The sequence below is a fragment of the Adiantum capillus-veneris genome, chromosome 26, assembly GCF_014529385.1.
Source record: "Adiantum capillus-veneris isolate H3 chromosome 26, ASM1452938v2, whole genome shotgun sequence".
Taxonomy (NCBI): domain Eukaryota; kingdom Viridiplantae; phylum Streptophyta; class Polypodiopsida; order Polypodiales; family Pteridaceae; genus Adiantum; species Adiantum capillus-veneris.
Window position 1 is genome coordinate 109171413 of NC_140956.1, and position 16560 is coordinate 109187972.

General features: G+C 43.1%; 1 protein-coding gene across 1 annotated transcript in view; it reads right to left on the bottom strand.

The window, feature by feature from the left end:
• The window catches only part of LOC147423989 (amino acid transporter AVT1C-like), a 64158-nt gene that overhangs the window by 9437 nt on the left and 38161 nt on the right, over positions 1-16560 (bottom strand). Inside the window, exons 2-4 of the mRNA XM_086502320.1 lie at positions 13112-13484; positions 12814-13029; positions 12680-12729 (exon numbers count right to left, since the gene is read on the bottom strand). Of these exons, the coding sequence (XP_086358446.1) occupies positions 12680-12729; positions 12814-12998 (235 nt within the window). The 5' untranslated portion in view covers positions 12999-13029; positions 13112-13484. The remainder of the gene's footprint in view (positions 1-12679; positions 12730-12813; positions 13030-13111; positions 13485-16560) is intronic.

The window sequence follows — 16560 nt, forward strand, 5'->3', positions numbered from 1 at the left end:
GAACCGACAAGGGTAACCCATGAAGTCCATGATGCTAGAGAAAGCTTTAGCTGGGACATAGGAGCAATGAGATTGGTAGCAGACCATAGACGTATGTGACCATCTCAAGTAGCCAAGTGTATGCCAAAGAAGTATGGTGGTTCAGAAGATCCGTATGCACATGTGTCACTCTTTAAGCAAGTCTTAAGAGCTGAGCAGATAACAGATTTCCATACACAATACGAGGGATTTGGTCTTACACTAGAAGGTACGGCATTGACATGGTTTCAAACACTAAACATAGGGGGATTCCATGACATTGACCATTTGCTAAGAGAGTTTGCTGAGGAATTCTCAAAACGAGGGATTAAGCACAATACAGTCTCACAAATATATGCTTTTAAACAGAGAGAACACAAAAAAGTGAAGGAAGCTTCACTTCGCTTCAAACAATACATTGAGAGATGTCCAGTACGTGAACTACCACAAGATAACAGACTATCTGTTCTCTTTATTGAGGGATTGAGAAACGACACTCTCAAGAAGGACTTGCACTTGAAAGCTTGTACAAGTTTCGAGCAAGTAACGAGAGAAGCATTGTACTTAGTGGATAACTGTACGGTTTATGGAGAGGTGTCAGCGGATACAGATTTTGCATCTAGTAGCTCTTCCTCCATAGCGAGCGAGACTACCACTAAAAAGAATGTTCAAACAACAACCATGCCAAATGTAGAGCAAATGATAGAAGATGCTCTAAAAAGGATGGCACCATACCAAAAACCATTGCCAAAACCACTGAAATGGTGTGCTATTGAACAAAAATGGACAAACCATCCAACAGAGGAGTGCTATTACAACAAAGGGTATGTAAGGGAGCGTCAGTATGTACCTCCTGCTCAATTAGCACCACCTCAGGTACATCCAGTACCTCGATACCCAACGGGAAATGTACCAGGACCTATGGGGATAGAAAGACCGCAACCGGTATAGGGACAACAACCACCTTTACCAGGAGCAAGACCAGTGGGCATTAGATATGCACCAACCTTAGAAAATCAGGAAGAACAAGCCTTAGTGCCTGTTCAAGCCTATTATGAAGAATCTGGTGCACACATGTCTCCAACTGTGTATTACCCACCAGAAGAACCCAAACAACCAGAACCATGGGGCATGATTGGGAATGTTGGAACACCAACAGTTACAAGTGCTTTTGATGAAGAGAGATATAATTTGGACGCAAGAACATTGATGTTCATAGCTCATGGAGGGTTAACATGACAAAGACCATCCTATCCACAAAGGACGAATCAAGTGGGACCAAGACCAGTACTAGGACCCTGTTACAAGTGTGGAGGTGACCATTTGATGAATGTTTGTCCACATACGGAAATCATTAGAATTAACGCTTATTTCATTGAGTGTGGGGTTACTCACTTCATTGAGGATTGTTCAAAGAATCCAAACAAAGTGCAAAAGACGACATTGAATATGCTAGAAACTATTCCTACCAGCAGTGGGTCTGAAAATGAAACTCTGATACCAACGCAAGTTGTTACTAGAGCTCAAGCTAAGAAAACCACTAGAGAACCTGAGAATGGAAAGTTAGCGAATGAAGTGGTTAGTCAAGGACCGCGGAGTCAGAGAAACACATGGAAAGCTAGAAAAGAACGCATGAAGTTGAGAAAAGAACGTGAAGACGCTATTCTAGCTGAGGAACTAAAGCGAACTAAAGATAGATTAGAAAAACTTGAGAGTCAAAACGGGAAACGAGAGATGAGTCCGGAAAGAACGAAACAAAAGAGTGTCAAAGAAACAACGAGCTTAAGCTCAGGGGGATCAGTGCTAGTCGACAAAGTACACGAACCATTGGACGCCAGTCGACAGCTCAACAATGCAGAGAAGAATTACACCACAACAGAGCGAAAAGGATTAGGAATGATATATGCTGTGAAGAAATTTCGGCATTATCTTCTAGCCAACAAGTTTGTGTTTTTTACGGATCACCAAGCCTTGCTATACCTAGTGAATAAACCATGCAATACCGGGAGAATAGTGAGATGGTTCATTATCTTACTGGAATTCGACTTCACGGTAGTAGTAAAGAAAGGAAAAACACATCTTAGAGCTGATCATCTTTCGCGATTGACGAATGGGGAAGACCCTATAGGAGTAGATGACGACATGCCAGACGCGTACTTGTTAGACATAGAAATGATACCAAAGTGGTCTCAAAATGTCGTTAGCTTATTAACCTATGGAGGAGAGTTTGATAAAAGAGAATACAACCAGAAACATATTGCCATTCAGCAATCCAAGAATCTTCAATTGGTTGCAGGAAGGTTGTATCAATTGGGAAATGATCATGTTTTACGACTATGCATCAATCCTGAGGAATATAATATATATCTGCGCGAAGCACATGTTCAGGAATGTGCATTTCATTGTTCAAGAAGGAACACATATAGGAATTTGTTACAATTGGGAGTCTATTGGCCAGGAATGAAAGAAAGCGTACATGAATATGTCACTGTATGTATTGTATGTTCATCAAAACCGCCAGCAGAGTATTCGACATTATATCAGATAATGATAGCTCCGGAATGGAGTCAGTATATTGTTGAATATCTCACAAATAGAGCTTTCCCAGAAGGAACGTCAAAAGCTCGTCAGAAATCTGTAGAGACAGAAGCTAGAGATTACGCTTTAATAGGAGATCAACTCTATAAGAGAGGTAAAGACAACCAGCTTAGGATTTGCGCATCAGAGTCTGAGTATGTGATAATCCTGGAGCAAGCTCATGGAGGAGTAGGTGGAGGCCATTTCTCAGGTGATAAGACAGCAAAACTTGTCTTAGCCGCAGGAATATGGTGGCCAACATTACATATGGACGTTGAGGAATACGTTAAACGGTGTGATGACTGTCAGCGGACCAAAGTACCACTTAAAAGAGATGATATGCCGCTTAGACCAATGATGGGGGCAAGAGCTTTTGCAAAATGGGGGATTAATTATGTCGGACCCATTTCACCTCCTACATATAAGACTCATGCACAATACATCGTTGTGGCTACCGACTATCTAACAAAGTGGGTCGAAGCAAAGGCAACTCAAAAAGCAGATGCCAGGACCACGACACAATTTCTATATGAATACGTCTTTGTACGATATGGATTGCCAATAGAAATTGTGAGTGATCGAGGCACACATTTTATAAATGAAGTGATAGAGATCCTTCTAGATGAATTCATGGTAATCCATAGGAAATCAGCCCCGTATCATCCACAAGCAAACGGACAAGCTGAAGCAACAAACAAAACCATATGCACGGTCCTTACGAAGATTGTATCTGAGTCGAGAACTGACTGGGACCAGAAGTTGCATTCAACATTATGGGCATATAGGGTAGCATATAAAACATCAATAGGAACGACCCCATATAACATGGTTTTTGGGCTAAATGCTATCTTACCAATAGAATTCTTGATTTCAACCTTAAGGGTGGCTAAAGATCTAGAGTGGAAAGGGCACGAGCTTTCTGATAGAATAGATGACCTGGAAAAGCTAGATGAGCTTCGCCTAAAAGCAGTAGCTTCTATCTACGCTCAAAAAAGGCGACAAAAGGAATTTTTTGATAAGCATGTGCGGACTAAAGAGTTTAAGGTTGGGGACTATGTCCTAGTTTACACTCTGAAACAGCATGCTAAGAAGCTTAAAAAGCAAGGGATGGGACCTCTGGTGATTAAAGATCTATCACCAAGTGGAGCCGTCAAGCTTGCTACATTAGACGGAGAAGAAATGCCCAATTGGATTAGTGGATGCAGAGTGAAAAAGTATCTTTTTCCGCTAACCCAAGACATGCTTCTCAAAATACATCAAGAAAAGCTGCGTGTCAAGAAAAAGAAAAAGATTGTGGAGGAAGCGCAAGCCGAAGCGAAGGAAAGAATGGAGAAAAGAAGACTACTACGTCAGAAACAGTGCAATGAAGGAGCAATACGAATAAACGCAGTCAGTATAACAGAAATGGATAATGACAAAGAAGAACCCATCATTGAATGCAAAGTAGGAACCAACCAAATCAAAGCCAGCGCACTATTGGATTCAGGAGCTCAAACTAACCTACTTTCACTCAGTTTGTACAGACAATTGACAAATGACACTAAATTACAAACTACCAAGCAAGAGTTAAAGAGTTACTCTGAGAATTCAATCAAAACTGTCGGATGCACAGTTTTACATATACAGATTAACCAGTATGTGTATCCTCATATGTTTTACGTGGTTGAAGACCAAGCTACACAACATCCATTATTGCTAGGACAACCATGGCAGAAGCAATACAATGCAATGATTGACTGGAGTTCTAAATCAGTGCTTATCAAATACGAAGGTGAAAGTCAATCAGTTAAGTTCACCAAAGGAGCAGAGCCAACTCCAAAGGAAGAATCCAAGAACAAAGGTAAACAACAACCAGAGAAAAAGAAGAAGCAATGGCAACCAAAAGTTTCTATACAACTGGATTGCTCTTCGACGAGGAACTCTCAACATTGGATAAGGAAGACAAGCAACAATATAACAGCTCAACCTTGGGAAAAAACGGAGTCAAAGTTGGTATGGAGACCAAAAAAGGTTGTGCCAGAGAACACAAAGGTGGAAAACAGAGTCTTCAATACTAGACAACAGAGTGATTCCAGACAATCAAGGACAGTGAAACAGATCTGGATTCCAAAGAAGTTCATGACGGCACAAAGCTATAGCAAGTAAATTTGGATCCCAAGGATTTGTAAACAGGAACTCCCTTCAGTACAATCCACGGAAACTCCTAGGTATTTCAAGGCGAGGAAATCAACACAAAGAACAAAGCAGGTTTGGGTCGCAAAGAGTTTGTGGCAAGCACAAGCGAAGCGGAAGCAGATTTGGATTGTGAAAAAGAACAACAAGGTAAAGAAGAATCCATCTACTGATTCTACTACCGAAGTGCTAAAACCAACCCAAAACCCGACCACCAATCCTTCAATCAAACAAAGAGAAGCTTTATTGGAAAGACTGTTGTTTCATCGCTCTACAATTGCATTGGGAACTTATGACCAAAACAACTACAATGCTTCGCCCACAGACACTTCATAGTCGTCCAGGAGGACTCAGGCTAGGAGGGGGGGAGGTATACAGGTATACAGGAGCTACAAAGCAGCTACAAGCGACAAAAACAAAGAAAAACAAAAAAATTATATTACAAGGGCAGTGTCTTACATGATTTTGCAATTTTTATATTTGATTGCGGATATTGATAATATTTATGCCCTTATATACCTTGTTTTGCAACAAGAAGAGATCAAATGATGAATTTGGGTCTCTAGACGTGTAAATATCACTAAATAAGAGTGTTTTTGGAGCTAAAAAGTGGTAATCCAAGTTCAGAAATCACAAATAAGTGTATATTCATATACACAGGGTTACCAGCTATTTATTATGTATGTTTGGAATTTTTTGGCTTCAATTTTCTATTTTCCTTTATTTTTTATGATTTTCTTAATAAAAGTAAAAGAAAAATAAAAAAAAAGCAGGTGAAATGAGATCGGAAAAAAGAAAAGAATAGACGGTGATGGTCCTAATGACAAGGGCAACCCATGGTAAAAACTGGGTACAATTCTGAAAAAGTTGCGGAAAGTCCGAAACGGCAGAATTTTGGCAAAGTGGACAGATTTCTCAGAAACAGGTCAAATGGAGTCCAAATTGAGAAATTTCAAATCCTAAAGTGCATTTCACGACGAGATAGGAGCACATGTCAAATTTGGTAACAAGTGATCCGGGAAGTCCGAAGTTAAGTATTTTTCACATCACTTTCAAGCTCATTTCCACTATTACCTTCTTGGAGAGAGCAAAGAGCACACAGGAGCATCCAACCTTCTACAGCCTTCTACGACTGCTACGAGAGCTCAGAGGACACCAGACATGAGAGGTAGACTCGTTGCCATAAGCTTTTGATGCTTATCATTAACTTTTGTCGCGAAAACTGAGCAAAACCAAGAAACAAGAGCAGACGGGGAATGCGGTAGAATGCTAGGTAGTGGCACAACCGCCTAACCAAACCTTGCAAGAACTTATAGGTGGGTTACCCTAGTATAGAAGATGGGTTTCTAACACTCAAAGCTCGAGAAAGAACGACTGGAAAAACCCTAGGTCAACAGAGCCTGCAAGAGGCAAACAGGAAAAAGTTGTCTAAATGACACAAAACTTCTTAGGAAGCTTAACAACATCGAGGGCAATGCAACCATGGAGTATCTCCAGGTTTGGACCACCAAAAGTAGGTCGGAACAACCGATTCGGCTGCGGACACACAAAGCGTCATTTTGGCATAACGGCTGAAATTGACGACCGAATGAAATGAAACTTCACAAGCAGCTTCAAATATACATGGATGACTTATGTTTGCAAGCAAAACCCAAAAGAAAGCTGATTCACTTACCGATGGTGAAAAAGACGCTTTCGGGCAACCAAAAGGAGAAAGATGGAGAACGGGGAGCCAAAGTCAAGTTCGACCAAATAGATGGCTTCACAACATATCCAATGAGCTGGAAATGCAACTCTCGAGAAGAAAAGTTGAAGAAATTCAACTCCAAGGCAAAAAGACGACTTCGGAGACTGAAATGCATATAAGGGGGCTTTTTAGCTAAACTGATGACTTTTTAAGTTGAAAACTAGTTAGCAGGGCTTAGGGCACTAGCACAAAGCATTCTTTGCACAAAAAGACCAACATTTCAAGAAAAGACATTATACGCGTATGATGTCTCACAGCATGAATTTCACATCCATTTCAACATATGAGTGCATAGCCTCATTCCACATGTTAATCACATCCTATGAACCAAGTATCATGAGAATTGGAGTTAGAAAACCCAAGGAAAACCAAAAAGACGCAAAGTAGGCCATAAAATTGATTTTTGGTCCTAATTTTGTCAAAATAACTCCAAACTCATTGAAACTTTGTAGGATTGTTGATTAACACATCTACAAGCTATCTGGAACCAAAAAGCAACATTTTGACACAAAAGACATCATACGCATATGATGTCTATTTGCACTTACAGAGCCAAAATTGCTCATTTGTCATCATACATCCATTATATATATCTAATACATGCTACATATGAAATTTGGAACCATTTGGTCAAGAGGATCACCCCATTAGCCCAATTGAGGAAAATCCTTCACCTAAAGCCTATTTTTGGCCCAAATCCAACATACTCAAGTCCAAACCAAGATTTGAGTAGGAACAGTCCTTCTCTAGTACATGGGGAGTCCACAGAACGAATCCCATGCAAAATTGATGAAAAACACATCATACGCGTATGATGTCTCCAGAGCCATTTTTAGCCCAAAATCTATCCAAACTTCATAAATCCACTGAATAAGCCTATCTAAAGCCAAATCCAAGCTTATAGAGAAATTTGGTCCAAAAATACACTAAAAGACATCATACGCGTATGATGTCTCACTATGTGATTTTGGCACCTCAGGGCTTCAACCACCAAACAGAAGTGATCTACATGCTATTTGAAAGTGAACCACCAAGTTTTATCCAATTTGGATCATAAAATCCAATTCCCTTTCAAAATTTTGCCAAGAGCCGGAACTGGACTAAATTGGCCAAAACTTGACCAAATGGTATCCAAACTCAAATCCAAGCATATGATACTCATGTATACACTATCAGCTACAAGCACAACCAATATGAAGTCATTTTGACACAAAAGACATCATACGCGTATGATGTCTCCAGCATGAATTTGAGCCCATTTTGCATATTTTTTCACCTACCTTGCATCCTTAGGCCCTGAATAGCTCATGTTTCAATTTTCAAGTCATTTGGATAGTTAAAAGCTTCATTTCGGCTTTCAGTACTAAAAAGACGCTAACTTCTGAAATTGGAGTTACAGGATCCATGGATTCCGCCAATTCATTGGCAATGAAGAGAAAGAGACCGACAATCAAAGATGCTCTTGCAGAAGCGGAACCCTTTGACATTCCAGCAGAAACCCTCAAGCCAACCAAAACTTGGGTGGAGGAAGCAGTATTGGAGAAAGAGGGAATAAAGATCTACCAGGGGACTTTCGGAGATCCTCAAGGGCAAGCGGTGGATGTACCGATGATCCCACAGGAATTGGTACATTATAGCAGGTCAGAAGACATCAGCAGGTACCTGGAAAGGGCAGACTTGCACAGTTTCTTCACCTCGAGACCATCAGGTGTGGATACAAGAAGAGTGTACGAGTTGGCAACATCCATTCAGAAGGATGGAAAAGCCACATTGACAGCCATGGATGGAGAGAAAGTAGAAGTACAGATCACTCCACAGCTCATTGCAGACGCATTGAAGCTGCACAACAAAGGGAGCTCGGTCAGGGAAAGAAGGGAGGCCATAGAGGTCTATGGGCCCAAGAAGCAAAATGCAACCTATGGAGATATGGCGGACCCAAGAGCGGCAACCCTTTGCCGACTATACAACCAATTTCTTCATGTTTGCAGTAAAAGACCGCAAAAGTATACGACACCACCCCATGCCATTGCGACCACCATCACATGGGCATTAAAGAGCAATATGCCAAAAGAGGTGAATTACGCTCAACACATCCACGAGCAAGTAATTGCCATGCACAACGAGAAGCCAAAGTACATAGGAGGAGCGGAAATTCTGACAAGAATAGCTTATGAAGCTATTGGAGCTAGAGATCAGTGGCCAAAGGTTCCCTCCCAGAATGAGTGGCTTAGAGAAGCCGACGAGGAGGAAGAACAGCCCGAAGTATCCAAGAGGGCATCCACAAGAGCACGCTGGAAACTAGAAGTAGTTTCAGAACCTGCAGAGGATGTGGACGAGCCGCTTAAGAAGAAAGTAAAGAAGAAGGTTGCTCCCAAGCAAACCAAAAGTTAGAAAGCGGCAAGAATGGAAAGACTAGTGGAGCAGTTTAGAGCGGAAAGAGCTCTAAAGGGTGACTTTGAAGAAAAGTGGGTGCCAGACCCCACTAAAGTCGGAACTAGCTAAGCCAGGCCACATATTGATCAATACGATCAATATATTAAAGCTTATGAGGAGTCGGAGGCTATTCTGGAGCAGCAACCTGTCGAGACATACACTGAAGAGGAGGTACAACAATTAAAAGCTGAGCTGAAAAAAGACGACAAGGGGAAAAGGAAAGTAGATGGGTCTACTAAGCCTCAAGAGAAAGATGGGCAAGCCGACAAAGGGAAAGCCAAGGAATCTGAGGACAAACATCCCTCTATGACTGATGTACCAAGCCCGAAGAAGACGGAAAAAATTGTGGAAGAGACCACAGTAGAGGTGGACACAGATGTTTTGGAAAATCCAGAAGCCGAGACCAAAGAAAAGAAGATAGATCCAGTTCAGTAAAAGAGAAATGATTATGAGGATCTGGTAGAGATAGGATACACCGAAGAAGAGGCCCTTGAGGCAGTTTATGGGATCACCCTACAAAAACAAGATGAACGGAGAGGAACGGAGGAAAAAACAAAGAGTAAAAAGGAAAGTGAAGAGAAACTGGATGAACCGAAAGTACTAGAAGAGACAAAGCCAGTGGAGGTGGTGGCGGAAAGAGCTTTAGAGCTGACAGATGATGATGAAAAAGACATGCACATGGTGCATGAACTGCTCAGCAAGATAAAAGAAAGGTCCAAGGCAAAGGAAGTAGAGATTGAGACAACCAAACAAAGGGAAGCGGAGTTGCAGAGAAAATTAGAGAATGCTATGACTGAATCTGAAAGTCATAAAGCATCACTCTATGACGCGGAAAACGAGAGAGACGGCTTGATACTCCAGCTAGCCGAGGCTTCAAGAGAAGTAACAAGTGCACAGGAAGCAAGGGAGCAGATAGAGGATGAGTTGGAGGCGGCCAAGAATGAGCTCATTGAGCTAAGGGAGAGAGTCGAGCTCCAAGAAAGAACAATCACTAGACTCAGGACTACCCCTAGAGCTAGCAGAGCAGGAACCAAACAAGAGGAAGCTATCATACCAGCTTTGGAAGACCAGGTCCGAAGCTTACAAAGAGAGCTGAGATTAGAGCAAGTGCAAAGGTTGCACATTGCGGAGGGATCATTGGCCGCAGAGGAGAGGATCACATTAGAAAATCAAACACTACGGACAGAGAATGAGGCCCTCCGCAAACAGCTCCAAGATCTACAAGAGCAACAAAGAAGAGAGACAGAGACACCACAAGAAGAATCAGGTGGAGCAGCCATAGAGCTACCAGAAACTGGAGAGGCAACCACAATTGAAGATCCAGTCCCAGCTCAAGAGGTGGCCTCAACTTCAAGAATCTCTGAAGAAGAAGAAAAAAGGCTCCATGACCAAATAGAAAAGTCAGCAGAGGAGAGTGCCAAGGCGGAAATGGAATGGGAGAGGCGACTCCTAATCTCCATTAGACTTCAGGGACTAGAAACAAAAGTGCTCCATGAACAGTGGATGCAACCCAGCCTGCCTTTCCCTTTGATGAAATTTGAAGTGCTAAAGACGAAAAAGAGAATAGAGGAGGACCAGTATGTCGCTCTTTACGAAGGCGACATCACAAAGGAGGAACAATCAAAGAAGATAGTAGATTCGCAACCTAGATGGAGGAAAGGTTGGCTGAACAAATACCCAGCCTACCTCATCTACTTGGTGGAGGCACCAAAGGAGATTCGGGAGGATGCAACCTTCTGCCCGGTGCCAAGAGTCAGAAACTGGAAAGAGCATGGCAGGATTGCGGAAAAGAAGCCGAATTGGCTTAATTATCCCAGGATGCCAGGACCAAAGGCAGGAGAGAGAATAGGTAAAGCCTACATGGTGAAAACCCTAACGGGCACCATCAAGCTCTTTACTGGCTCTCATGACCTTTCGTGTCAGATGCTCAAGAAAATCTGCAGGACTCTCTTAGCTTGCATTGAAGTGTTCGCGCCAGATAAAGCCACAACCTCGAGTCTACTATCGATGGCCGACACAGTGACTGATATGATGTACGATCTTTCATTGCAGCCTTCTCCAAAGGTGTTACACCTCCTATACCAAAGGATTATGTTTTTGCCTAGCTTCCACATGCAAACATTTGAAGAAGCTTTCTACACCGGATTTTTCACCCACGAAAGCAAAATATTCGGCCCAACCTTGACCATCGGCAACCTACGATACGAATCACATTTGCAGATGCTCAAGACGACAAGACTTTATTGACCAAGCATAAAAGTCATGTCAGGGACGACATGAACACGGAGGGGGGGAGTGTTGAGCCAGCAGAGGATCACACCCACATTTTTGCTCACACTCATCATTTTGTAACCATTGATTGTAATAAATGTCTTTCCGACATTAATTTTGATTTGAGCCATTCATTAAGTAACGGGACTCAATTGAGTTTCCAGCTTGTAACCCCGAAGTAATTTCACTTGCTGATGTAATTAGTTAGAGATGTTCTCACCTCCAAGGCTGAGGTATATAAGCCAAATTTTTTGTAACCTAAAGGATTCAGATTATTAATCAAAGTGAGTTTTTGAGCGCCGTGACTGTGTCTGAGAGAGAGAGAGAGTGAGAGAGTCTTATCTTCTTGCTACGCGAGCTACGGAGCCGCCATTGGAGAAGTGACACCGCCATTGTGTTAGCAATAGCGAGAGCTACGCACAGATACCAAGAGTGCGCGCTATCGGCTTCTATGTGTGGTAAGTTCCTACGAGCTTCGGTGTGAGTTTTCTTCCAACTCGTGTGTCGGAATGGAGCGTGCATCATATCTATAGAACCACAACGAGTAGAGCTACACATTAGTACCATCGGGGTCAAGTTTCAATCACCTGTAATTTTTGGCCTGTCTTCATACGCGTTTACCGCACGGAGTGGTTATAGGTTGATTTTGCAGTTCAAGTCTTTAGGGTGTTGTTCTTACCTAGTGTATAGACTTCCCCTTGAGTTTGAGATCGATTCAATGATTCTAGATCTTGTTTTGTATAGCATTCATTCGTAGTACGGATTTCAGTCACTTGCGTATTTTAGAACTTAGATTTGATTTCCTTAGTAGTGATTGTCACTAGAAGGTCGAGTAGGTGATTTGACACCCACCTAGTTGTTTCCATGCGCCTGCGGGTCAAGCTCCGTCCTCGTCTGACAAATTCTGTTGTTGGTTGAGTTTCTCGCTATTTAGCTTCCGCTAGCGGCATAACCGCCTTAACATAGAGAGAGAGAGAGAGAGAGAGAGAGAGAGAGAGAGAGAGAGAGAGAGAGAGAGAGAGAGAGAGAGAGAGAGAGAGAAAGAGGGAGACACCTTATCAAGAGGACCGTGGTATATCGACTCTTGTCCCTCAAGGAGTAGTAGATGTTTGGGACTCAAGGAGTAGTAGACTTGCACACACGTAACAACAGCATTGACAATGCGCAGGAAAAACTATCCATGCATTTATTTCTTGGATACTCACACGAAAGAGCAGAGAGCCAATTGAGGTTTTCCAACCACACAGTAGGCAGGATCACCATTGTAGCATAAATAGCAAAGATCGCATATGAGCCAATGTCCATTCCAGCCATTGTAAACCAATAGTTTGTAAAAAGCTTGGATAAGTTGTCTCCCTCTAGTATAAGAAACTCCACACCATACGCCTGCATTATCGTTTGCAATAATCATCATAATATAAGCGGGATAATTATGTACTTTTTCAATTATCAAGAATTGACCTTTAACAATGGGTTGGGAGCTTACACAGAGCTCGGCATAGAGAACCATTTGCAAACAAAAAAACACCATTAGTAGTTTGTGGCATTATTTTTACCAAATATGGAGATCACAGTCACATAAAATCAAACGTACCGACACAATTGTGCGACCTATCTTGCCAAGTGCAAGCTGTCGAATGTCTGGGTACGTGGTAAGTATGCTGAGGGGTTGACTGTCCATGCATTTGCACAAAAGGTGACCTGTGTAGCAACATATAAGAGCAAATAGCACCAACACTGCCATTCCCCCCACCCACGCTCCTTCATCGCATATGGGCATGATAGTAGTCCCACTCCAGCCATCACATTGAAACTTGAAGTTCCAAAGTTCTATATAATTTTTTTTCAAGTCTTGAGTTTAACTTCTTCAAAATATCAATTGATTACAATTCGTACCATTGAATGTTGCTTGCATCCAGCTGCACTGTCCAGAAGTCTCTATACGGATTTGAATCTTCTCTTCTTCTCTTGAAGGCAAGAGAGGAATGATATGCGACGGCTTGTCTTCACATCCATTGCCTAAATAGGGCTCCTCAGTTATGCCATCAATGGAGAGATGGTGGCTTGATGAAGGTAGGATAGTCTTGGAGAAGTACTCATTCGCGACCAGTACTGTCCATCATCACCACCCTCTTTGTCACATAAAGTCTCTGCAGATGGAAATTTGTGCCGCCTCTTGTTGGTTCTTTGTGGAGATGATTTGCTGCCCCATGAGAACGGACTTGTCTTTGGTGATGCTCCAAGGCTATATGCATCGGTCGATTGCCTGACAAAAGTAAGACACTTTACTATCCAATGCTCTTTAAGAAGATCAACTTACTAAATTAAATAAATATAATATAAACATATACATTCACAAGAAATAAGTTGAAAGAAATAGATCTCTCAATTGACTGTTACACATTCTTAGCCTTTCTACGCGGTTATTTAAGCTAGAAGAATACATTAACTTATCTTGCCACAATAGCTGAATATCCTGCATGTCTGATAACTAGGTGAGGGGGATGTGTAAATAACTACTTGAAAAAGGTTGAAACTGTGAGTACACTATTTCCAAGTCCAAGCAAGGAGATAATTTAAGCTATTACAAAACCATTTTAACCACCTAATGCACCAAGTTTCATTTTTGTGATGGCCTCTACTTACCTTATTTCTTATATGCCAAAAGAAGCCAAAGTCAACCTTCACAAATGCTAGGCACATATTTGCACCTATACAAGTAGGCGTGTTGTCACCAATTTCTGGCTAAGAAAACTATCCTTGAGGAGCTGAAGCAGCTTGATGATGTGGCAAGGAGCTTCGGTTGTGGCCGAGGTGGCAGGTGGACACACAGGCACTCTTTGTATGGCATGTGGACACACAGGTTGTACAAGCAAGGCAATTGATCTTGCAAGCTCCGCTCACAAGCAGTCCGACTACCTTGCCTTGCAAGTTCTACTCTCTCTAGGAGGAAAGTAATCCACCTTTGTCATCCAAAATCCGCAACTTGGTACAAAGGTGCAATTGAGTCATCAACTTGTTATCCCTCTTTCAAGACGGGCTGAAAATCCATATTTGCATGTGCAACAGAAGGCTGGAACTCCATATCAACCTACGTAAAGTCCAACATAGGGATAACTCTATCAACAAATCCAAGAAAAAACGTGCATTTGCAAAAGATCCAACAATCAGCCAATCCCTCTCCTTGAAGAAACACAGCCATAGGAAACTGCTTCCCAAGTGTTGAAGAAGATCCCACTGTTGTCCAAACAATTCTATTTCTAAAGAAGGACGAAAAAGATGTTTTCTCCTTTGAATCCAAAAGCCAAAGGCTTGCTCCCCTTGCGAGAAACCATGGCAAAACTCCATCTGGGAAAACCAAAGCAATCCAGTAATGCTCCGTGTCTGTTATCCTCTACGGGGTTCCCCTCGGTGAAGGGGGGTCGGGGTAAACAAGCATAGAAGATGGGGAAGTCGTAGACAAGGCATAGCCTACACATACCCAAATCAGCCCAAAAAGGTGAAAACGTAGGAAAAAACAGCAAGCTTTGTCATAAACTGCTGACTTGTTAGGCCACTGAAGATCCACAGGGTAAGGACTCCCTGAGCCTAACCCTAGCCAACCTGTAGAACCCAGCCGAGGGGCCTAAGCCCTAGGCGGAGTTACCAACTTGCAGATCATTGCCGAGTGTCCCAAATAATAAATTGGGTAAGGATTGAAAATCCTAGCCCCCAACAACTTATGGAACTGGCCGAGGGACCTAAATCCTTAAAAATAAAGCACACACACTCTACCCTAACTTGCGTAAAATCTGATGACATGGCAGCTATACAAACGTTCCACGAATTGCGCTGGCTGCTGATGACGTGGTAGCGTTATACGGACAGCCCTTTGAGTGCTTGCTTTTGGACCAGATGCTTTTAGAACTGCTGCATTCCATGTAACTACTTTTGTGTAGGCCAAGGGCCTTTAAATACGTGTTGTGGGCTCTCTCTCTAGGATTCTACCTCTTGGAGAAGCAGAGCATAGCCACAGAGTTGTACCCTGTTGAAGCAATATAAATAAATACCAAAACGGGCGCCATCATTTGGGGCCCTGAAGTGCTAAACGTCTGTCTCAGTCTGTTCTTCTCAATTGACACATGGTACTCGTCCCCGTCAAAGTGATATCAGAGCTTCAATCTTGTGCTTTTTCAAAAGCATACCAGTCCTCCCAAGAATAGATAGAGCAAGATGCGTTTTTGGATTCCACAGAGTATATGCAATTTCTCCTTGACGAGCTTCGTGACATTCTCTCATAGCACCCTCCAAAGTTACCCGCCCGCCTGTTTTTCTTTTCATCCCGATAGATCTCTGCAAATCGGCTCCTTTTGTACTGAGTCTCGTTTGGGGCAGTGTTCTGCGTGCCTATTTGCAGAGTCCTCCCACCGCTCTCTTCTTATGCCACAGCAGTAGACACAGATGGAGGCTCCAACTTCACCACATAGGGACTCACCCGAAGCCCCCTCGCCCGACCCCGTTGAGCCCACCATTCGACTTGCTTTCTCGCCGACAGAGCAAGCGAGCCTTGCCGCAGAGGTAGAGCGATTGCAGGCGACTTCGGTCATCTGCAAGATTCTCGGCACCCGACCTAGCAAAGGAGAGCTGCGTGACCTTCTCCAGGCTCGCCCTCTCGTAGAGGTGGGCAAGATCTTGGATGTACAGATTCTCGGATGGGGTTACTATCAGATCGAGTTTGAGACCTTCGAGATGGCGTCCAAGGTCATAGCTATGAGTCCACTGACCATCTGAGCAGCACGTGCCCACTTTCGACAGTGGAGACATGGTTTTGAACCGGCTTCAGATGTTCTAGTAGAGGAGGCAGACATCCCCATCTCGGTTTGCTTTTCGGGTTTACGGAGGGAGTACTTACCACTTCTATCCAGGATCGGCTCAGCCATTGGGACTGTCCTGAAGACACCTCATATGGCAGCATCAATAATTGCCAAGGCGGCTGGCATTCCCTCAATTCGAGTTTTGGTCAGAGACACCTATACGCTCCCGAAAGTTATCCTTTTGCCTTAGGTGAGTGGGGGTTGGTTTAGACAGAGTGTGAAGTATTCGAGCCTCCCGAACCAGTGCTTCATTTGTCAACAGATGGGCCATCTAGCGAAGGCCTGTCCACGGAGGAGGTTGCAACCTGCATGACAGCCTCAGCCCTAGCCTGCCAGGGCTGGCCGGTAGCCACAATCAGCAACACAATGCACACAGGCAGAGCCACCCTCCGATCATGGGGTTCCAGCGAAGGAGGGTGGCAGCAGGCCTATTGTAGACGACGACAGGGGCCATAGCGTCAGCCTGGCACTCAGAGTGGCCCTCAAGTT